Source organism: Mya arenaria, chromosome 7, assembly GCF_026914265.1.
Source record: "Mya arenaria isolate MELC-2E11 chromosome 7, ASM2691426v1".
Lineage (NCBI taxonomy): Eukaryota > Metazoa > Mollusca > Bivalvia > Myida > Myidae > Mya > Mya arenaria.
In genome coordinates, this window is record NC_069128.1 from 60,887,205 (window position 1) to 60,910,857 (window position 23,653).

The following is a 23,653-nucleotide window of genomic DNA, read 5'->3' on the forward strand; positions in this document are numbered from 1 at the left end:
AATACCGTGTTCCATGCTCATTTCTTTCAAATTTAACTCGGTATCCTTCATAAGAACCATTATTTTCGACATTTATTCATCCTTTTTGGAATATTAAACTAGTAATATTTATTGTGGTAAATCTTATTTGGGAGTAAGAGTGCATCTTTAAAAAGTTGGTGTTTAAGTTGTTACAGAGTGTGCGCTATTTGTCACAATGTTTTTGATGTCACAGTTGTTCTCGTTGGCTCGAGCTTGATCTAAAGCACATATTTCTTTATACTAAAAGTGTGCATTTTTGCTTGGCTCGAACTCTCCAAGGCTCGAGTTATTTTCGCCCGCCCTGGTAGTTCGAGCAAACGGAGTTCGACTGTATATTTAAGACGTCTTGCAACATTTAAGAATTCACCTTTCAAACGTTCTTATAATATGATTTTTACTTGACACGATTCCTGTCTTTATTGTACTTATTTGCGGAATTAAAACGATCGGGTAAATATAATGTTTTAACTTAGTTCAGGTACTACATTTCTGCAATGCATGCCTTAAATGAAATTGCATGTAAGTTTGAAGTCAGCTCATTATTATCAGTGAACAATTTCAATCAAATCGCAACTTTTATTTGTTATAACCCAAATCGTTTGTTCTTTCGACAGTCAACAGAATGAATCACATGTACTTCGCTGAATACGTATTTGTATACACATATTTCAGAATACATTTAATTCAACACTTATAATGCGGCATAAAACATAATTAACTCGGGTATATTTAATTGTTTGCTTTTATTAGGATAAATTTTAACGATACAAACAGTAGGTTTGAGTTCACAAATGTTTTACATTCAATGATACTAATGGATTTAATATCAAATGATTGTTCACATTGGACTGACCTAGCTGTATGTTAACAAATAAATAAATAAATAAATAAATAAATAAATAAATACATAATTAATAAATAATCTCCCACTGAGGGTTCATATACAAGGCTTATCAGAAAATACCGGGGAATATTAACTATAAAGCCAGTACAGAGATACGAAAATAGTTAGTAAAACGTTGACATTCTTAAACATAAAATATCAACGTGAAGTGATTAATCTAAGAAATAACAGAACGTCACTTTCGTTTCGTGTTCAACTATCTTGGCACAGATAAAATATGTAATGTCTCATGTTATAAACGAAAGCTTATTTCGGCACATTTCAAAGCTTAATTCACTTTCTTAGTAAACACAGGTTCAGTGTTTCTTGTGTATTTCAACAACGTCATAAATGTCGAAAGGGCACAATGTGTGTTGTATTGTTGTTTGTTTCGATGTCTTTGGTAATTGAGTTGTTTCTCTGTACTTTGTTTTCCATCCCCCTCAGTGGTTGGTAAGATGTTGCTGTCTAAGGATGAGCCAAATGGAGAGAAATGCGGATTCGTCATTTGTTGTTTCCTGGAAAGAGATTACGTTATTGTAAATACTTTTATTTATACTGACCACCCATTTTCATTTAAAGGTGTTAAATATGACAATTAAAATAAAGCAATTTCAGATTTGTGCTTTCAATCGAAACTGCTCGGCCATTTTGTTTTTATCGAAAACAAGTATGCCGGTACATCAGTAGAAGTAGTTCGTAAAAAATAATAATGATAATCTTAATTAATTGAAGAGTTTTAACGTGTAATTTGTATTATAAAAGTCAAATTAATTCCCATTTAAAGTGTATTATTGCATACATAATTAATATTTCTGGAGTAAAAGCCTAACTGCTTAATTGAAATCGCGATCTAATTGAAGCCTCGTAAAGCTTCCTAATACATTTTGTATACAAAACGAACTCTATCAATGATTTCGGTCAATTATTCAAACCAACTTACTATTGTTATATAAGGTTTGTTATTCCACGGGGGTGTTTACACCTCCTTGACGACGACTCTGCGTGTCCTGACAACGGTGCTGCCTGTAACGCGGGATGCTGATTGGCTGCGAGTTGCTAGGCGCGACTTCTGCAGGGAGTTCTCGGCGAAACTCGCGCGATCTTCGGCGTTCTCGAGCTCGTCGGCAACCTTGCGGTACTTGGCGAGGTTAATGGCGGCAACTTCCTCCTGGAGTGGAGAATATTTGCGTATAATTATGTCTAAACAATATAAGATCAAGTCCGGGTTTTCAGAAACACCTTTAACTCACGAAATACTCAGTGATAGTTCAGTTGTACTAAGCACCATAGAATTTGTATTAATGAAACGCGAGAATCGTTAATGCTAAATAAGTATTCGTAAATTGTAAAGGCTTTGCATGTGCACAAGCAATGTTATATATATTTAAAGACCAACTAACTATTCGAATTCGAATTACGATAAGAATTTTACAGATACCATAATTATAAAAAAAATAATTATCTTATGTCCTATATCACAAGCAATATCTATAGCTATATGTATGTGTTGGTGGGGGTAGGGGTGGTAATTGTAAAATGGACTTACGGCTTCCTCTGACATGCGCTTGTAGGACTTGATTTTTCCCTGGAGTTTGTCAATGAGCTCCTGTAGACGCTCTTGGTTCTTGCGATCCTCATCCACCTGGAAGGCCAGTTCCTTGAGGCGGCGGTCGGCCTTACGAGCGTTCTTTTGAGTCTCTGCGTGGCGGCGCTGCTCGTTGTCGAGCTCAGATTCAAGTTCTACAACTCGGGCTTCAAGCTTGGCGATGAAGGATTTGCCTCCCTTGAGGGACTTTGACTCGGCCTCGCTGCAACGCAGTGTGACTTCACGGATCTCAGTCTCCAGTGTCCTACGGATCCTCTCCAGCTGGGAGGTATGCTCCTTTTCGGATCGGAGCTCTTCAACGACACGGTTGGTGTCGATGGTCATCTTCTTGCACTGTTCGTCAGCGCGGCGCACCTCGGAACTCATCTCTTCAAGGTCGGCGGACATGGCGCTGATATCAGCCTCCAGACGCCTCTTGGCGCTGGCCATGCTCTGCATCTGGGACGTAAGCTCATTGACGCGGTCTGTGGTCTCAACCAATTCGTTCTCGGCCGCCTTGCGGGACCTCTCCGCAGACTCGAGGGCGGAGCGGATCTCACTGCACTCATTCATAATGTTGGTCACTCTGCGCTCGGCAATTTGAACGTTCTCAATGGATTCAGATGTCTTGCGCCTTTCTTCATCAATGGCGGCCTGGAATTCTCTAGACTGTTCCTGGAAGCGTTTGGCGTTCTTTTCCATCTCGGCGCGGGAACGGTTGGCGGCATCAAGGGCAGCCTCCAATTCGTTGATGTCAGATTCAAGCTTCTTGCGGGCGCGCATGGCTTCAGCCTTGCCCTTGGATTCAGCGTCGAGGGTCGCCTGCATGGATTCGAGCTGACGAGCGTTGTTGCGCCTGGAATAGATGTGATATTTACATAAGGTTTAAGTTGTATTCATTATAATTGTATCATATCTCTAAATCTGAAAGTGAAATAAGTACACTTATTACATATTGGTAAATATTGATTGGTACACAAACAACTGAACATATCAGTATCTGAGCGTATCGTTCACCATTTTGTTAAGTGATTTTATTTCAGAGAGTTAATATTGCAAACGACTTAAAGTAGCGCTAACCTTGTGTTCTCAAACTCTTCCTCCTTCTCGGCGATCCTGCGGTCGATCTCTGAGCGGATGCCCTGGATCTCGAGCTGGGCGCGGGCGACCCTGGCCTCCTCCTGCTCCAAGGTAGACTCAGCCTCTTCGAGTGCGGCCTGCAGCTCCTGCTTCTCCATCTCCAGACGGCGGCGTGTTTTTTCCACCTCATGCACGCTTCTGCCGCCCTCGGACAGCTGGTCGGTCACCTCCGACAACTCAGCTATAAATGAATAATCGCGTAATGTATTGTACTAAAAACATAAAATCCAATATTGTTTAATAATAGTTAAGGTTTTTAATCAACTTTTAATTTAGTATATTTCGCAGTAGCTAAGAAATTAAACGCACTTAACACGTTGTAAACAAAACAAATACATTTTATTTGCAAAACATCTCATACCAATACACGTTATTTTACAAAACAAAAAGCCCAAAGCGCCACCTACCGGAAAGGTTGCTGTTTTCGCGTCTCAGTGAGTCAACCGTAGTGATAACCTCCTCGTACTGGGTCTTCACGCGGAACAGCTCGGTGCTGTAGCTGCGGGACTCCTTCTGTGTGTTCTCGAGTTCAGACTGGATGCTGCGGACCTTGAGCTGCCACTCGCTAATGGTCTTATCGAATGACTTGTTCCTCTTTTCCAAGGCGGTGACGGCGGCGCTGGAGCGGTCAGAGTTCACAACAGCGTCCTCGAGTTCCATTTGCAGCCGGCTCTTATTCTTCTCAAGACCACTGATCTTGTTGTTGGCGGCATCCAGAGCGGATTCGGTGTCCTGGAGCTTAACGGTCAACTTACGGCGAGTGTCCTCAAGTTCCTCGGCTCGGGCCATGCCCTCGGACTCATACTTGACCCTCCAGGCGTTTGCCTCGGCGTTAGCGCGGGACAGCTGCCTCTGGAGGTCGGTCTTGGCGTCGCCCTCCTCCTCCAACTGCTCGCGAAGGGTGTCAAGGTCGGCCATTAGGTTGCGCATCTCGCTGGAAAGCTTCTGGCGGGCCTGTATTTAAAACGGAAACAATAAGTATTGCTACAGATTTATTTAAGCGAACAACGTAATGCGATAGAATGTTATTTGTCCAATAAGAAGCCTTAAATTCAACGCACACGTTTTGGTCAATCGACTTTAAAGTGTTACCTTCAAAGAAACATAGTTTAAAATTGCACTCTCACAGAACGTTTTGACAACGTTTAATTGTTGTCTTGGAATGATTTAATATATGCGAAAATGCATGTAAACCAGTGATAAGACTGCTGACAAAACATAAGATCGCATATTTTTATTAAGTTCAAAAATTTATGTTTTATGCATTTTCCTTTAACCGTTAGTAAAGGTTTTAGCCATAAAACATTAATTTTGGAACGTCAATATAAAAATCTGCGATTTGATTTTTGTCAGCAGTCTTTAAGCACTGGTTTGGAGATATTTACGCAAACAAATCGCTCATTCCAAGACGAAAAATAAAAAAAGTTGTAAAAACGGTAAATCTGTGAGGGTGGTGTTTTATAGTAGGATGTTATACATAACGTTAAACCCATGTATTTTATATAATCCTTCTAATTAATTATATTCGCTATTCAATGCCATTGAATCATATGAAGGACTTCAAATGTATTATCTTTTGTTAATACTACATACCCTCATCTCATCATCGACGTTACGGCGGGCCTCTTCCAGCTGAACGAGCAGGTTGGAGCGCTCCCGGTTGAGCTGGTTGATGCGGCTCTCAGCCTCCTCCAGTTGGCGGATCAGGTCGCCGTTCTCGGTCTGGAGACGCGCCTTGGTGGCGTTGAGGTCCTGGATGCTGCGGGCACTCTCGTCAAGTCTCGAGTTGTACTCTGAGATCTGGGACTCGACCTGCTTGCTCATCTTCTCAGACATACCCTTTAAAGGGAGATAATTCGGGTAAGTCATAATGCACTTTGAGATTGATCGTTTAATATCACTTAATATTTTTGCCATGGGGCGTTTTTGGTGTTTCATTAACTGTCGGTCAGATTTCTTTATTTCATTTATGTGTTGCTTGGTTAAGATCCTGAAGTAAATAACTATGTCCTGAGTCTGATTAGAATTTTTAAAATAGAGAACATGAAAAATAATAACAATATGATAAATCAGTGATATGAACCGGGGAAGGGGGTATATTGAAGTTAAATACTTCATTAGTTAAAAAAAATAGAATTATAGTTTAAGATTATGCGATACTAAAAAATACCAATGTAACAGATTTTCAGCCAAATTCAGTGAAGATTTAAAACTTGCTCGGTATGTAAACTATCACGTATTCTGTCATATTAAATTTTGAGTGTCGACAAAAGAATGAATTCCGTCAACTTACTCCCTTCTTTGAGGCGTTGACAACCTGGTCCTGGAGGTCAGCAATCTCGTTCTTCAGTTGTCCCTTCTCCTTCTCAACTCTAGCAATAAAAGTTATTTCACGATATTCAGTCACTGACGGTTTTAAATGTTCCTTTGCAGTCATTAAGTACTCAGCATTAAGTATTCTACACTGTAACGTATTTCATGTTAATTAATGCTTGATTATGTAGTAAAAATGCTCTATTCCAAAAGAAAAGATTGCACTGCTTATGAATAATTCATTCAACTTATTTTAAAAAATCCCCAAACAGTGAACCATTTCTCACCTCTGTTTGACCTTCTGGAGCTGGTCGATCTGGTCGGCCATCTCGTTAGCGGAGTCCTGTGCCTTCTTCCTCAGGGCCGCGATAGTGGACTCGCTCTGGAGCGCCTGTTCCTCGAGGTCACGGCGCATCTTCTGGATCTCGGCCTCCCGCTTCTTGTTCATTTCCATCTGGGCCGCTGTCTGGCCGCCCTGCTCGTCAAGAGCTTCAGCGATGTCTTCAAGCTCACGGGTCAACTCCTGCTTCTGCTTCTCAACCTGTAATAAATTAACTAATAATTAAGTGTTTTAAACGTAGGTAAGAAGCCTTCTTTTACATTAAGCAAAGAGGCAGTACATTAACCAAAGTTCAAGTATGAGCACAAAGGATTCACTTTGTTTTGTTTTCTGCACTATCAAAATCAATTTATTGTCTTGATATTTTTGTTTTTCGTACGTCTTGATGTTTCAGCTTCACAAAACAAGTATTTGTTCAGCTCATTCAGCATATTGTACACTTTAATAATCCTAAGGCTTACTCAAATAAAGTCAATGTTGCTTTTTATTATTACAATGCTTTCCCGTTCTTACCTTAGACCTATTCATTCTTTCGGCTTCCAGTTCCTCTTCCAGCTCCTCAATGCGGGCCTGGAGCTCCTTGATCTTGCGCTGGAGCTGGGCCACCAGTCCCTGCTCTTCTTCAAGCTTCTGGTTCAGGGTCTTGATCTCATTCTCCTTCCTGGAAGTAACAAAAAATGTAGCGTTAGTATTTTATGTTTTGTATATAATGAATCCCGTAAAATAAAAAAAATGGCTTCACAAATTGTATTACTAAATGTCAAGTGTTGTTTGCCTCGTCTGTTATAATCATACACTATGTCTTGTTTGCTCCTTTAAACCTTAATTCATATTGATTTGGTGTAATTTAACAACAAGATATATATAAAGTATTTTATACACGAAGTACATATTGCTTGGTGTGTCGTTTAAGATCTACGGAATCTAAGTTGTTTGAACTATTTCAGAAATAGAATACCGACCAAAATATACTCACTTCTTGATGTTACCCTCAAGATCCGACTTGATACGCTCAATTTCCTCAAGATTCTCTTGAGTGGCCTTGAGGTCACCTTCAAGCTTCTTCTTGGCCTTCTCCACATCAGCACGTACCTTCTTCTCACGCTCAAGGTTGTCCTCAAGCTAAAGGAATGCGACACATTGCTCAATTAACATTGTCTATGACTTGTAAGGTTGTGCATTTGTTATCTAATTTTATTACTTACATATTGTATTTCCTTTCATTATAAGATCAAGTTGATTTCCAAATCATACCTGATATTACAATGTACTGGTAAACATGTTAGGTTTATCCATATTTTACTGTTTTGTCATCTTTTCATTTGATAGTCAAAATGTAATTGCAATAAAACTGAATTAAAAAACGTTTGCCATTCAAGAGCACATCGATATGTATGCACTGACCTCATCGAGCGTGGACTCGAGTTTCTGCCTGAGCTTGTTGAGGTTGTTGACCTTGTCTTCCTCGGCCTTGAGGGAGTCCTGGGTCTTCTTGACAGTATCTTCCAGGTTCTTCTTGTCCTTGTTGAGTTTGCCAATGGTCTCGTCCTGGGCTGACATTTCACCCTGCAGGGTCCTGATCTGGTTGTCCTTGTGCTAAATTGGAATTAGCATGATATCCATTAGTTAACTTTGCAAAGTTATAATATATGAGTGAAACATTGTTTGAAATCCACTACTGTTGACCTAAATCAAATTATGTTTTTGTCATCAAATAGAAACAAATATTATCAAAATAAAGTTAGTTTATTTTACATGATGTATTAATTAAAAAGAAATGGTTTCGCCAATTCATTTTATACCTGCTTTTCGTGTTCAGCCTTCTTCAAGGAATCTTCAAGACCCTCAATGTTCGTCTGAAGCTGAGCAGCCTTCTCTTCAAGCTTAGCCTTGACACCCTCCAGGTCTGAGGCAGAGCCCTCCATGGCAGCAATGTTCTCTTCGTATTCCTTGAGCTGGGCCTCATAGTCAAACTTCTGCTTGGTGAGGTTTTCAATGGTTTCTTCCATGTCACCAAGAGTATCACCCTCGGTGGCAAGCTGAAGAGCCATGTTTTCCTTCTCTCTGGCAAGAACAACACATCTCTCCTCAAGCTCCTTCTTGATCTTTTCAACCTTAGCAAGTTCTTCCTTCGTCTTAGTGAAATCCTCTTCCATCTTCTTAATCTCATCATCAGCACGGGCGGCGTTAAGCAGAGGCTTCACCTTGACGTAAAGTTTCCACCACTGCCAGTTCCTCATTGCCATCCACTTCCTAATGTTCCTCTGGATCCTCTCAAGAGCAGACCTAACCAAATGATGAACATGCAAGTATTAGTAAGTGGTTAAAAACATTAATATATTTTTATTTGAAAAACTTTAATCTTTGTAAAACTAAAATAAGAATACTAGATGTCGTTACAAACAATTGAGCAACTTTCGATTTTATTACCTTTGGTCATGGAGCTTTTTGTACTGCATCCTCATGAGGGCACCTCTGATGTGTGCCTGGAACAGACATACAATACCGGACAGACGTTCATCACGCATGTCTTCAAGGTTACCCAAGACACCGGCTTTGAAAAAGACCTTGGTGTTACCGATCTTGTAGTCGTTGGGGTCGACCTGGATGGCGCTGAGGCACTTCTCAGTGGCAACCTTGGCATCAACAAAGCCCTCGGGCATGGCGCTGGCGGCCAGGATGGAGTATCTAATAATAAAAGATAGTTGAATAAACAGTTACTTCCAAATGTGAAATAAGTACCGTTTTTAGGTCAATTAAATATTGAAAGGTGTTATGTATTAAAGTTGTTTTACAATTGAAAAATCAAAGTCTTGTGAAATTGGTATTACCTCTGCTTGAATTCAGGATACATGACCCTGCTTGGGAAACCCTTCCTACAGATACGGATCCCCTCAAGCACACCGTTACACTGGAGCTGGTTGAGGACAAGCGCAGCGTCAATCATGCCGGGGGTCTTCACCTCGTTGGGGATGATACAGCGCACAAAGTGGGGGTGGGTGTTGTACAGGTTCTTCATCAGCTTGTTCAGAGACTCCTATAAAAAGTGATGAAATGTGTCTAGAATTTTGATGCTGCAGTTTCTGAATGTTAAGTATATGTACGACCGCGATTCTTTGCGCATGCTTGGGTGAAACCTCGCGCATATTTTTATATATGATTAAATGAATTCTTATTATAAAATGTGCTGATTTTTTTCACATGTATCAAAACTTTGTTACTAGTTTCTGTCATTGTTCAGTGCAAGTCATATGCATACTATATGTACGTTAAACTGTACCTACGAGACGTTAATTTTTGAAAAGTGGTAAAATGTTAGTTTTTTTAAACCATTTGGTACACATTTATCTCTAAAGTTAATGATGTTTATCCTTTGTTACTAAACGTTTGGGTAATCGTATTTTTCAAAAGGTAAGTGGTTATTTTGAATGTTTTGCAACTGGTTAACCATATTTATCAAAAGCTATTGATTATCATGAGTTTTGGTAGACCTTTGATAAACAATCTTTCTTAACGGTTAGCGACGTATCTTGAGTGTTTGTAAACGTATTGTTATTTCAGTTAGGTAATTGACTGTTCTCGAGTGTCGGTACATACCCTGTGCACGGACGAGATGGTCTGGAAGGCACTTGACTTCTTCTTCTTGCCACCACCACCACTTGCCTCCTCTGTAAACATAAACCCTCAACAATAAGGATGATGAGAAAGAGGAAAAAACAATTTATTCCCTAGCATTTTTCTGCCCGTTCAAGCGCAGAAACAACGTCATTACCTATTGTTGGATTGTTCGTACGAGTGTGCGTGTATGTGTGTATGTGTTAACACGTATAATTTATATATATTATACAGGGTATTACAAGAGAGTCATTACATGCTATATTTCTTAGTTCTTGTTCTTAATTTAAACTATAATATACATGTAATAGAAGGTTATGTGAATTACATACAAAAAAAGGTGAATGCAATTCGAATTTTATTGAAATTGAATGTTTTGTTTTAATTCGACACTTATTTTGAGCAATTTCTTTTTGTATTTACCCTTTGGCTTTTCATAGAGAGTGCCGACCAGAGGCTCCTTTGAATCGGACAGGAGCGCAACAACGGTCTCGTTCAGGGGATCCTTGTTCTTCTCAAGCCAGTTGGTGATGCTGTATGGCACCTGAGGTAGTACAAGTAGACATTGGGATTCCGCATGATCATGCTAAATGCTTTGTCGTACAAATTTCAAGATTATGTGACACACTCGTGTTGCGATTTTAAACATAACGTTTTCCTTTTGGTATAAACGTGCTTGTGTGAATTAGGTGATGACAAATGAAAACCAAAAAGACTCAACCAATGATATATTTATTAAAATGCTAAAAGTGAATATAAATCCTAAATTTAATTCCCTTGATACTGAATAGTATGCTTATGTTATTTCTCTGAAAACAATTACATTCAGCAGCTGGATACTATCTCAACGTAAATTCATCAATAAAATAACACAATTTTCATCTCATATTACTTACAGCGCCGGCGTAGTGTCCAAGTTCGAAGTGGGCGTTGCTGCCTCCCTTCCTGCTCTTAGTGACCTTACCAAAGGCCTTGGACTTGCCGAGATGGTTAGTCTTCAGCTTGTCCTCGAAGGTCTTGTCAGAAGCCTTGGGGAACATGCACTCTTCTTCCAGAATGGAAAGGATGCCCATTGGCTAGAAATACGAAAAGGCATTTGTGGTCATGTTCGAAGGGCAAAGATACAATAAAGTACAAACACGACATAATAAAATCATTCAAAAAGTGCGGCGTTTACAAAATATTCTAATAAGAAAAAAATACTGCGATATAGTCCTTTGAAAAAAAAGACAAATGTTTAGAATTAAGCTAATATATTTTGGCTATTACCTTTTCAATAAGCTCGATACAGGCCTGGAGGTCCATACCGAAGTCGATGAACTCCCACTGGATGCCTTCCTTCTTGTACTCCTCCTGTTCCAGCACAAACATGTGGTGGTTGAAGAACTGCTGCAGCCTCTCGTTCGTGTAGTTGATGCACAGTTGCTCAAAACTGTTGTACTATAAGAAAAGGAAATACTGAGTAAATGATAAACGTCTTCATTAAGTTTCATTACATGGTTTATATGAATGAAAGAAAATACAAATGTATCACACAGTTACTTCAAACGGTTGTAATGTGTACAAAAGTAGCATTGAAGTTTATTAGGAGGTACATTATAACAAGCCAAAATTTATTTTGTTTCAAGGCAAACTTTTGTATTTGAAAAACAAAACGTCGGTTATCATGAAAACATCAGTTTTATCAAGGCACTGTATATATCTAGAATCTACATAAATATATGTGTGTAGCCCGACAACTTACGTCAAAAATTTCGAAACCAGCAATGTCCAGCACACCGATGTAGTAGTTCCTTGGTTTCTTGGTATCAAGGGTCTGGTTCACTCTCTTCACAAGCCAGCTGAACATCCTGTCGTAAATAGATTTCGACATTGCGCCAACGGAGTTGACCACCTGCTCCTTGTTACGGCCTTGAGTGACGAACTCAGTGCCGACCTTGATCTTAGGCTTCAGAAGACCCTTAAGCAGGTCTCCACTGTTGATTCCCAAAAGGAAAGCAACCTTCTCAGCCTCTGTAAAGAGTGATTAAAGAAAATATAAATAACGATACAGTTGTAGAAGCTGTTTAAATTGACGATACTTTAAGGTAAGATTACAAATATGTACTTCTTTATTTAATTTAAAATGACTGTTTTTGATTCATGTTTTGAATATTGCAAACATGCAAAAAGATCTATGTTCCTCAAATTAAAACTCAAAAGTACGTACCTGCGGTTCCATCGGCCTCAGCCTGTTCCTCTCTGGGGTTCTGCTTCCACTTCATCTCACCAAAGTGCATGATGGCGGCGGTGCACTTGTACATGCTGTTCTTCTCATCCTGAGTAAAGCCGAGCACGTCGAAGGCTTCCTGAAACAGTTAAATGTTCAAACGTTGTATATTTTCATAAAAATAAAGAAGCAGCCAGTTGTATTAACCTTTGAAAAGGTTATATCTTGGCTAGTATGGACATTTACATTATTTGGTAGGTAAAAAGAAAATACAAGATATATATTGAGCAACCAAGAACCGATTAAGCTACCTTTAAACAAGAATTTACCATATTTTACTGGTTGCAATTATATAAACAATAAATATAGTATAATTTAGCAATCAATTTTGGGTTCAGACAAGTTGCATTAAATAAGTTTATTTTTTCATTCACAATAACACTTCGTAATTCTGCACGTACATCAGTGGCCTTCATTTCCTCGTTGTCATCGATTCCATCAACAGTGAGAACGCCCTGGTTTACGTAAGAGTAAAGGCCGGGATCCGGAGTCAGCAAGCAGAGTTCTGTAAGAAAGTAAGACACGTTTATTTTATGTTTACCATTACACATGTACAGGTAATTTTTTTCTTAATCCATCCATCAATTGAATCTCAGTATTTGTAATTTTTGATCTATCTAAATAATTATAAGTCATTTAGTCATTGTATAATATATAAACATGTATACGTCAAGTTATTGTATAAATTAGTATTGCACGATGTTTTATTTCGGGTAAATGAATGATGTTGTTGCAATGAACAATAACAAAGAAATGGTGCATGTACATACCATGGTACTTGGGGTACACGTTGGTACACAACTGGTAAAAGATGTGGTAGTTTCTCTCGGCAGACTGCTGGTAGGTACAACGAGACTTCTCGAGCAGATCTACAAAATTACGGAGTGCACTTTAAAATGTTCATCAGGCTGAGCTATAAAGAAGGTGCAATGAATAAATTGATGCATTTTAAAAGCCAAAAATATCATTAGTTTTATAAAGGGATCATTAAACAAAATTTGAAAAACGATAAAAGGACACTGAACATATTTCATTTGTTTATTTGAAACGAATGTGATGCGCTTTTAGCTATCCAAGATGTAAAGTATAAAACATTCAAGATTTTGAAAAATACTTTGCTTTTATGGGTAAGATGAGTTGAGATTGAGATTGAGATTTGACTTAAGTATTTTCGTGATATTGGGGCCTGGTCTCCATTATTATCTAAGCCGATGGCGCAAATGAACTTATACTTTTCTTATTTACACACATTCCTTCGTTTCCAATTCTTTCTAATTGTTTTCAAATGTACTAAATTACTTACAATGCTCGATGTCACAACCGGCGATTTTACCAGATGGGCCAAAATGGATACGGATGAATTTACCCTGAATGGGAGAGAGAAATCCAATTATTGTTGTATAGGTACAATGTGTAACAACTTTGTTGTATAAGGAAATTTCATTATAAAATTAAAAATAATGACTTAGTTTCAACAGCAGATATGTGTAACTTGTTGAATCAAGACGACATGAAAATGTCAATTGTATACAAAGTTTGACCCGTATAACGTGCTATATTTATTTTATCAAATGAATACACACATGCAGATATAGCAAGCACTTTTAAAGAAATATTTAGCAATAGCGATTTAGCTTAGTTAGGCAAACAAGTAATGCTATATGCTTCACACGTGAGCGTATAAAAACAAGCGCCATGACTTTCAACTTGCGTGTACAGCATATACCATTCTAAACAACACTCAAGCGCGTGTACAGCATATACCATTCTAAACAACACTCAAGTGCTCTTTTTTTTCTAAAAAACGCAGATCGAGCCATAATAATAAAATAATAATAATAATAATAATACTAATAATAATAATAATAACAATACTACTACTACTACTACTACTACTACTACTAATAATAATAATAATAATAATAATAATAATAATAATAATAATAACAATAATGGTAAGGTATATCAGTATCTTGGTTACAATGTGGTCTTCAACTATGACAAAATAGAGAAACTAAGTTCCATTTTACGTATTGGGTTTGTTATTGTTATCAAAGTTTTAATGTAAGAAGTCAGCATGCGTACTAAACGAGTGCTCATTTCATCAATATATAAATATAGTAAATGATTATATAATATTTACCCAAAGCAAGCTCAAAATCAATGTATACATTGAAAATAATTTAACACGAAAGCAGCTTTTACTGCCAGTGTATACACTAACACCACGGGTTTTAATAACATATTTAGTAATGAAATCTAACTGAGTAAGTACGCAAACATTCTAGACAAGCGAGCGTAAAACATGTACGCTAAATGCCACATACGGCATGAGCATCACACACTAATAAGCGATACGATATACAACTGACGTTAAAACATGTATATAACTGTAAACAGCACTCAAGCGCTCTTCCAAAGGCATATTTACACTAAGCACATAGTCAACGCTTTCAACAACGAGTACTTTACTTACGTAAACCCTAATAAGGTTTTAAATGTACGAGGAGGTTGTTGGATAAAGCTAGAGAAAGGAAGGTGTGCGTCATTCAATATAGTTTGGTAAATTCTAGACAATCGGAGCACTCCGGCCGTCAATATAGTTTGGTAAATTCTAGACAATCGGAGCACTCCGGCCGTCAATATAGTTTGGTAAATTCTAGACAATCGGAGCACTCCGGCCGTCAATATAGTTTGGTAAATTCTAGACAATCGGAGCACTCCGGCCGTCAATATAGTTTGGTAAATTCTAGACAATCGGAGCACTCCGGCCGTCAATATAGTTTGGTAAATTCTAGACAATCGGAGCACTCCGGCCGTCAATATAGTTTGGTAAATTCTAGACAATCGGAGCACTCCGGCCGTCAATATAGTTTGGTAAATTCTAGACAATCGGAGCACTCCGGCCATTTTCAACCTTAAGTGAACAAGGACAGTTTACCTATAAGTATTCCCTATATTTAACTTCGCTGCAACTAGAAACTCCAAAATGAAACTGAAAAATTCAATTACAGAATAACCCTGACTCTATTTGGATTGTATACCACGTGATAAATTGCGTCATAAATGCTACGTCGGAAGGCAATATTTTGATTTGAAAAATACTTTAAACAAAGATAACTTCACTTTTTCTTCACCATTTTAAATTAAACAAAGCGCAGTCTACGCAACTTACGGAGCCCTTCCTTCGTTTTTTTACCAGAGTTTGATTGAGAGTTTAGTTTCTTTAAACACTTCGACAAACCTTTTCACAATACGGCCGTCTGACGGAGCACTGTCAAAACATGATTTTGGAAACAGGTTTGTCGAAGTGTTTGATGAAACTAATGGTTTTATCAATTTATGGTAATACACTTAATGCGGGGCTCTTTAGCGGCCTAGACTACCCTTTGTTTCATTTAAAATGGTTTTGTAAAAGAAAAGTTATCTTTGATTTAAGTCTTCATTTTAAGCACAATGTTGCCTTCCGACGTAGTATATATGACGTAATTTATCACGTGGTATACACAGACTGGTACAGGCAGACATCAATTTTGTAGGCGTTGTCACAATGTTCTATTTTACGAACTACAAAAGTACCGGCATACATCCGATGCTCGTCGTATGGGCGATAAGGCCGAGGAGTTCCGATTGTGGTCTAGGTTGACAAGATAGTAAGGTATCTGATACATAAATAAGTGTATAATGTTGATGCTTGACGACCCCATATTATTTTGGTGTCATATAAAATGGGATTTTGTGCAAAAAAAGAGTGCACGAAAATATACAAAATGTATTTATTATCTACTTTGGTAATTTGCTCGACAAATCAGTAATCAGCTAGTAAATGCCTTTCTGTGTTTCTGGTCAAAGTCCAAAAAATTTAAATGATACTAGAAGTAAATGGGGTCACCAGCCATCAACAATTAACAGTATATTTAATGCAAGGAACCAGTCTTTTTTAGGTCAAATCCATTAGGATATTATTTTGGATGGTGTTGTGGAATTTGTAGGTTAATTAAAGGCAGTATTTCGGATGAGAAAACGTACAATTATAACAAGATATTTTGTCGGACGTATAAATAAAAACGGAAAACACGGAGGAAATGATATTGAACGAATGTTCGGAAATATTTTGAAGATGAGACAAAGTTATGTAGTGGAGTTAAAGTGCTTAATTAAAGGAACTTGACTACTTACGAATCGGGAGGAGTTGTTGTTCCTCGTGGTCTTGGCGTTACCGTAAGCCTCGAGTACAGGGTTGGCCTGTACAATCTGATCCTCGAGGGACCTCTGAAATAAGAGAAACAGAGGGAAATGTTAGCGAATGTTAGTGAACATCAAATTGAATTTTGGATGCACGTTACAAGCTTATCTGTATGTATTATATCACAGAAGCTACGTGTACATTGTACATATATTGCCTGTGATTCTGAACGTGTTTATGCTTGTCTCCATCATACATGTATTCTGATGTGAACATTTCTTATTGATACATTATAATATTGATGATATGAATAAAGCCATGATCATTGCATGCAGATACCTCGATCTTTACAAATATATATATATGTATATTGTGTTTAGGCTCACAGCACCGCCTATGGGATTATCGAGCGCATTCTGATATCGAACGTCTTTGGCGAAAACAACCACAAAATGTTTATTATGTCATTAAGTGGCAATATTAATTGTGTTTTAAGCGGTTGGCTAGACTATGTACATTCCGGACAGACACTAAGAAAGTTACTTTTTATTGCCGCTTCATCAATTGATTTTGCAAAATAAAATGTAAAGCAGAAAAGAGAAGACAGGAGAACATTCCTAGAACATTGAACTGCGTGAGTACCTTCTTAGAGTCAGCAGCAGCTTCCTCGCCCTTCTGCTGGGCAGCGGCGACCTTGGCGAAGTACATGATGACCTTCTTCGTGTTCTCAGTCTTTCCGGCACCAGACTCTCCACTGATGGAGGAGGGAAAGGGAGGTAATTGAGATATGGTAAAATAAAAGAGTGATCGTTTATTTTACTCATATAATCAGATATGTTGGTAAAAATCGTAAAAACAAATATCGTGACAAAAAATGCGAACAGTTGTAGTAAACGATTTGGGCTTTTCTTACTGTTTGTTTTAATGGTGATTTTTTTTAACAATCTATACTTCGATAAAAAATAATAATTTGGAAATGGTGCAATGACACAGGGATCTGCTTCGAATAGAATAATTCAATGCAATAGTCTATCAAGGATTACTATCACAATGAAATAACTTTTTAAGACAGGGAGTTTTGATTTTCGTTATTGTCTTGTTTGAAGTTGTGATTTTACCTACAACCTGTAACTTAATTCATGTATAGGGCTTTTGAATGAAATGAAGTAATGACTCAGAGGTCTGCTTCTTTAACAAATATCACGAAACTAAGTATATAGAAAGTATTACTTTCACATGTAGCTTCATAGAACTTACGTAATAAGACAGGACTGGTTCTCGCGATCTGTAAATGGCAAGAAGGTTACAACGTTTAATGATTTACATCATACATCACCAGTTTGTGGCACATACAACAATATCTATCACAACAACATTTTTATCTTCTAAGCAGGTTAATTGTTACCACATGTTGTTTCATTTGTACTGATAAGCCTAAACGGTTGTTGCTGTTAATTAATAGATGATCACTGTTGTTATTACAACAGAATGTTTTATTATATACCCAGGACCGATTTCGCTCATTTAATGATACATGAAAGTCACAACAGATGCTATGGGAATGTCTGTATTAAGACCCTGGCATCCAACTCTCCGAGATCACTCAGGTCGAGGTAATTTGGTTTCATCGAGAAGCTAGATTCAGGTTCGTGTGATTTGAGAAATACGAGATAATGTACAGAGCATAAAAAGCTGACGTTGACGGAATTTGTATTCAAAGTACTATTACCAATATGTACTATATTTCGTGTACCTGTAAATTCCCGAAAATGCCAAAATTCGAGAATTTATTGGCTTTAAAGTGCCGCAATCGCCGTTAGTGGCAACGACACTTGGTCTATCACAAGATTTAATAAGTACCGCATATGCAAATAAATTCGTATCGTGCATATTCGTTAATTTTGAAGAATCCTTTGTAGGGACTCATTTACGTTTTATAGAGTAAAACATGAAAAACTGAATGTGAAGAAAATGCTTACGGATAAGCGTTGAATAAGAGCTCTGTTGATAATGAATATATGTGCCAGAAATTGCTCTATTTTGCCTATAAATGTATGATATACGGCTGGAAATTGAATTGTTCAAGGCTTTGATTCACATTATTCTTTTAATATGATTATATGTCAGATGTGTATCATAAATGTAAGTAGAATAAATAAATTTCCACAAATTAAAAAGACTTCCGTGCAATCAGAAAATCTGTTAGATAGTGATTCCCTTTAAGAGATACATACCCTGCAACATGTTCTGGAAGGCGTTATCGGCCACGGCGAACAAGTGAGGGGGCATCTCCATCTTCCTCTTTCCGCGGTACTTGGCGATGATCGAGTCAAGGTAGATGGGCAGACGACGGTAGGGGTTCACAGCCACACAGAACAGCCCCGAGTAGGTCTGAAAAAGTGTAATACATGTAATATAGTTGTTCATTAATACACTTTATAAAATGTGCCAGTTAATTTCGTACATATTGATATCGTCAGACAACTTGAAAATTGAATATTTCTTTAAGGTCGAAACCCGTTGGCTCAATATCGCATGGCTCGATTTCCTCGTTGGCTCGAATTTAATGTAAAGGACCATTTTTTTACTCTTTTAAAGAATTGCCGCTTGGCTCGATATTCGCAAAGCTCGAGGTATTTTGGCCGGTCCCTAGGATATCGAGCTTCGGGTTTCGACTGTACTTACTAATAAGCATATAATTGTTTGAAGGTTAAATTCGCAGCTTAGAATAGCAATGGTGTAAGTTAATCTGCTTAAATGATAAAAAAAATCTGGTCAAATTTATAAAACAAAACAAATAACAAGTCGTGTATTTAAAATGGCGTTTATCAAAATTACATGACGGAGAAAAGATCAAAGGGAAGTTACTCACGTAGATGAAGCCGTTGACGTAACGCTGGCGGAGGTTGTTCAACACAGAGGCCTCGTTCAAGTAGGTCATGTTGGCCATGTCGTCACACTGCTCGTACTTGGGAGGATTGACCTGCTGAAGGTCATCCTTCTTCAACGTGCGGGACTGTGGTGGGAAAGAGACATGAAACATGTAATCTGTTGATATTTGTAGGTGGATATGGGATACAGGCATTGTAGAATTATTGCAGACCCGCAGATAGTTGGCCCTCGACTTAAAGAAGCATGCGATTTAGATGTACATGTATGTCAAAATTTATTAATGATATACTAGATCTTAACCTTCAGTTTGCACATTTTAGGCAAACTTTCGTAAGTAGATATATTGTGAAAATAACATGAACGTACAGTTCACACATGGGGACACTTATTTGTAGAAAAAAACGCAGCGTACCTCGTTGTTCCTCAGGACCTTGACGGTGATGTCATCGCCCTTGGAAGAGACGATCTCTCCGCGAGAGAATCCCTCCTCCGGATCGGGGACCCAGCAAGCCTTCTTGCCGTCAAAGCCCTCCATCGTCTTCAACAGCGCCTTCCTGTTTACCCATAGGTACTGTAAGGAGACATAATCATGATTAAAAGCAATCAAAGTTTCTCGGCAATTTCCGTATTTCCGTATTGGTTCGGAAATGGACCTTGTTAGATAATAATATGTCCTCGGCAATTTTCGTTTTGTTTCGGAAAAGGACCTCGTTAGATAAATAGATGTTCTCGGCAATTTCCGTATTGATTCGGAAATGGACCTCATTAGATATTTACACGTTCTCGACAATTTCCGTATAAGATCGGAAATGGAATACGAAAGTACTTTCCTATATCTACGTTATGGCTGGGACCATCCTACTCCCAGGTTATTGTAATGCGGTTTCCACGAGTATGAACATTGTACATATCTACTATGCCTTCAATACTAAGCGTTCAATAATTTCAAACACCGTTTAATAACCTATTTTTTCTCATCAAGTAAAGCGGCATTATCATTGCTAAATCCTTATTCAGTAAGTTAAGAAAATGACCCTGGTGGACTACTTTTACTTTGGCGTTTTTTCATATTTCTTAAAATGTTTTAATTTTAGTCGGGCATGTGCCGGTTGGACAACTACAGTTAGTTTGAGTTTTCAATTATTCATATTAGCTCGACGCTGCAGACAGCTTCGATGTAGTTACGAATCACTCTCGTGTCCATAATAAAAATCGGTAACGGTGTTTTTTGTGAAATGCTAAGGAAAACGTTTACTTGTGGTACCTGAACAGAGCGTTACCATTTATATGAAAAACTACAAAAACAAGCTCAGTAGTCAAAAATTTAAACATAATAGCTACCTAGTATATAGAAACGCTATGGAACAACCTAATCCATAACCACTTTTTCTATACGACTTGTAAATATCCCAAAAAGTCGCAAAATAGATTATTGTTTAATTGATGTGTATGTTTATCTCCCATTAAAAATGCCATGTTCGAAAAGTAAGGTTTCCAACCAGTTTTCTAGCAACCGCTGCTCAACTTAAACATTCTTTAATTTATATATTTTACGACAATCGTTTTTGTAGTCCGTTTGGTGACTATGACACATTTTTACGAAATAAAGGAAACAAAATAACAATGATATTTCAAATACAAAATCAAATTAATAGTATCATTTTTTCAAACTTAATACACTACTAATGAGTTATAACAGTTATATTTGAATATCCCCAATAATACAACATGAATACGAAAATCAAATTTTGAACCGCTTTTTACAATTTAAAAAATATAAATTACAGTTGTTATCCATATCAATATGATGTGAATAGCTTTTATTATATTATAAAAATGTGCCAGCTTCCTGAGCAGACGAACAAGTAATCGAAAATGATTTGCTCACGAGAGAATAATGTATTAAGTGTATTTTAAATTAGCGAGTGTTGTTTGATGAGGAGACAAATTGCTTCTCAAAATATGAATGTCAATCGTTTCTTCACATAGATTTTTTGCAGCCCAAGTTACATATAATAATACATAGTAAGAAATTCTTACCTTGAAGTCAACATCATTGCTAAAATCTCCGGACATCTTGAATTACTACTAGTCGGCGTTGAACACGAAAAGAACAAGAAGTTGATGAAAACTGGAATTTAAGAACTACCCTTCCCACTGAAATGAGAAATGAGAAATAAAGCATTTGTGTTTACCTAACATAATGTTTTATTTCTAAGATACAAAGTATGGTGCTGATACAAATATTGAAAGAAATATATGCATTTATCCTGTCAATTTTTTCTAATATTACTATGAGTATATTTCACATTAATAATGTAAGTCCAAACACACAATCCAGATCTAAATCACTGATGGAAAATGAAAAAAGTAAGCCTTTACCTCTGTGCCTGATGTGAAAGAGGATTAGTCCTTGTGAGTTTCAGACCGGGCGCCTGGTTTTATATGTGCTGGAAGTCTCTCTGTGAGAGCGTCCTGTTACAACGTTTCTGATTGGTTGGTGAGTATCATTGACCAATGATTGGGCGAGATCATATCAATGACGTGTGTGATAATGGCGCTTCTGTTTTTGGTTATCTTACCCTCTCTACCTGTGGAGGCAACATTGTGCATAGCAATCTCCTGCTGGTCTGGGAGACGTTGGTGATCAAAGAAATAATGAAGGCTAATTGTGAACGGCCTGAGTGCACTCCGGCAAAATCACCGCTGTTCTGGTATAGAATTGTATATGCATGGACAAGGCATATACATTACTATGATGTTGGCGAATTTTAGTATGGCATATTTGTTGAAAAGAATATCATTAATAAGTTAGTTTTTCCATTGTTGTAATATAATTAGATGCTTATTATAAACGTTTTCACCATAAAAATAATGTACGATGGTAACATTTTATAATAAAAGTTGCAGTGTTGAAATTGTGAATATGCTATAAATCAATGTCAACGCACCATGTAAACTACTGCAATTTAAGATCAAAGCATTTACCATTACGTGTTACTATAGATAAAACATCTATAGTATATCTAAAATGGTTATTGAAGCAGGCCTAGTTAAGGAATGTTTGGCATGATAATGCCCTGCTGCCCCTTTCCTGTTTATTACACTGATGCCACAGTAGGGGCCAATCTCCTGTTTATTCGTGTATTAGCTCAGGGCCATTTAGGGTTGACACTTTTAGATAATCTCATCGTCTCACTAATACATGTAATCAATATGCATAGCTAATGCATTTATTAATTTAACCGATTGAAAATAACTCATAAACAAATAACGGCAATAATTTTAATAGTTATGTAACATATAAAATTATATTAAAAATAATATATAAATCCACTTTAAATGCATATTCACAACTGGTACATCCAAATTGTGAAGCATCATGGTTAAATCATATTAATGGGCTTTTATACAGTCGAAACCCGTTTGCTCGAATTTCTCGTTGGCTCGAACTAGATGTAAAGGACCGATTTCTTTAAACTGAAGGTAAACGTTTCCGCTTGGCTCGATTTTTCCGAGGCTTGAGGTATTTTCGCTTTTCCCTGGGAGTTCGAGCGAACAGGGCTGAGTGTATCACTCTTATTCTTATTCAAAATCATTGTAATAATGATATAATTATTATTATTTGAAAAAAAGTAAACAAAACAAAAACTAATAGACCAGATGTTTTGTTCATTTATGTAATAAGTGTAAGAGCGTAATTAAAACGGGGTCCATGACTTTTAAGATTTGCATTTACAAGCACGAAATATTCCCTCGTTTTTAAATGTTAACATCAATAAATTCATACATAGCCCTTGCGAAATAAAGGTAGTGTATTCATAATGGATAAAAGATGCCTTGTATAATAAGCGAATATGACTGAATACAATATGTAAGATATTTTATGTTATACGAATGTCACAAATACATGGCAAATAAGTATGAGAACATATATATATATATTAACGAAATATAAGTCATTGGAAATGTAATACATATCCATCATAATATAACGCTTGGCACGAATTCCTCGTTGTTTCGAACAGGATATAAAGGACCCATTTATTTAAACTGAAGGTAAAAATCACGTTTGGCTCGAAAATCCGAGGCTCGAAGTATTTTCGCCTGTCCCTGGGAGTTCGAGCCAACGGGTTTCGACTTTATGAAACATCGGAAACGTAATATACATTTAACATAAATAATAAGTATACCAAGCAAATATGTGTTGCACTTAGATAATTATGATAATACGAAGTATTGCCGAAACATTACAGATAAAGTCAAACAATTAAGCTGTTAAGAACAAGAAAATAATAAACATTTCTGAAACATGAACAACATACATGAATAATTTACATAATTCATGTTGATTTTTTTATTATTTTCACCAGGTTTTATAATTATGTAATGTTTGAAATAGAAAG

General features: G+C 37.3%; 1 protein-coding gene across 1 annotated transcript; it reads right to left on the minus strand.

Annotated features, from left to right (window-relative positions):
- Positions 1 to 763: 763 nt before the first annotated feature.
- LOC128241308 (myosin heavy chain, striated muscle-like) lies at positions 764 to 21,853 on the minus strand. The gene is made up of 31 exons (XM_052958242.1): positions 21,830 to 21,853; positions 21,397 to 21,404; positions 19,660 to 19,900; positions 19,228 to 19,371; positions 18,590 to 18,746; positions 17,613 to 17,640; positions 16,998 to 17,109; positions 16,349 to 16,441; positions 13,473 to 13,536; positions 12,940 to 13,038; positions 12,571 to 12,674; positions 12,110 to 12,248; positions 11,645 to 11,913; positions 11,170 to 11,340; positions 10,797 to 10,976; positions 10,324 to 10,444; positions 9,883 to 9,953; positions 9,117 to 9,322; positions 8,716 to 8,973; positions 8,088 to 8,571; positions 7,690 to 7,881; positions 7,262 to 7,407; positions 6,799 to 6,946; positions 6,233 to 6,486; positions 5,926 to 6,004; positions 5,226 to 5,471; positions 4,040 to 4,586; positions 3,573 to 3,813; positions 2,454 to 3,348; positions 1,848 to 2,075; positions 764 to 1,422 (listed from the first exon to the last, which is right to left on the minus strand). Exons 1-30 carry the CDS (start codon positions 21,851 to 21,853, stop codon positions 1,884 to 1,886), a joined length of 5,913 nt encoding a protein of 1,970 aa, XP_052814202.1. The 3' UTR covers positions 764 to 1,422; positions 1,848 to 1,883.
- Positions 21,854 to 23,653: the final 1,800 nt, after the last annotated feature.

Excerpts from the sequence above, each read along its gene's own strand:
- LOC128241308 (XM_052958242.1), bottom strand. The coding sequence starts at position 21,853 with ATGTTGCCTCCACAGGTAGAGAGG. Across the intron at positions 13,537-16,348 it reads ACAACAACTCCTCCCGATTC|GGTAAATTCATCCGTATCCA; the intron begins GTAAGTAGTCAA and ends TCTCCCATTCAG. Across the intron at positions 7,408-7,689 it reads TCGAGTCCACGCTCGATGAG|CTTGAGGACAACCTTGAGCG; the intron begins GTCAGTGCATAC and ends GCATTCCTTTAG.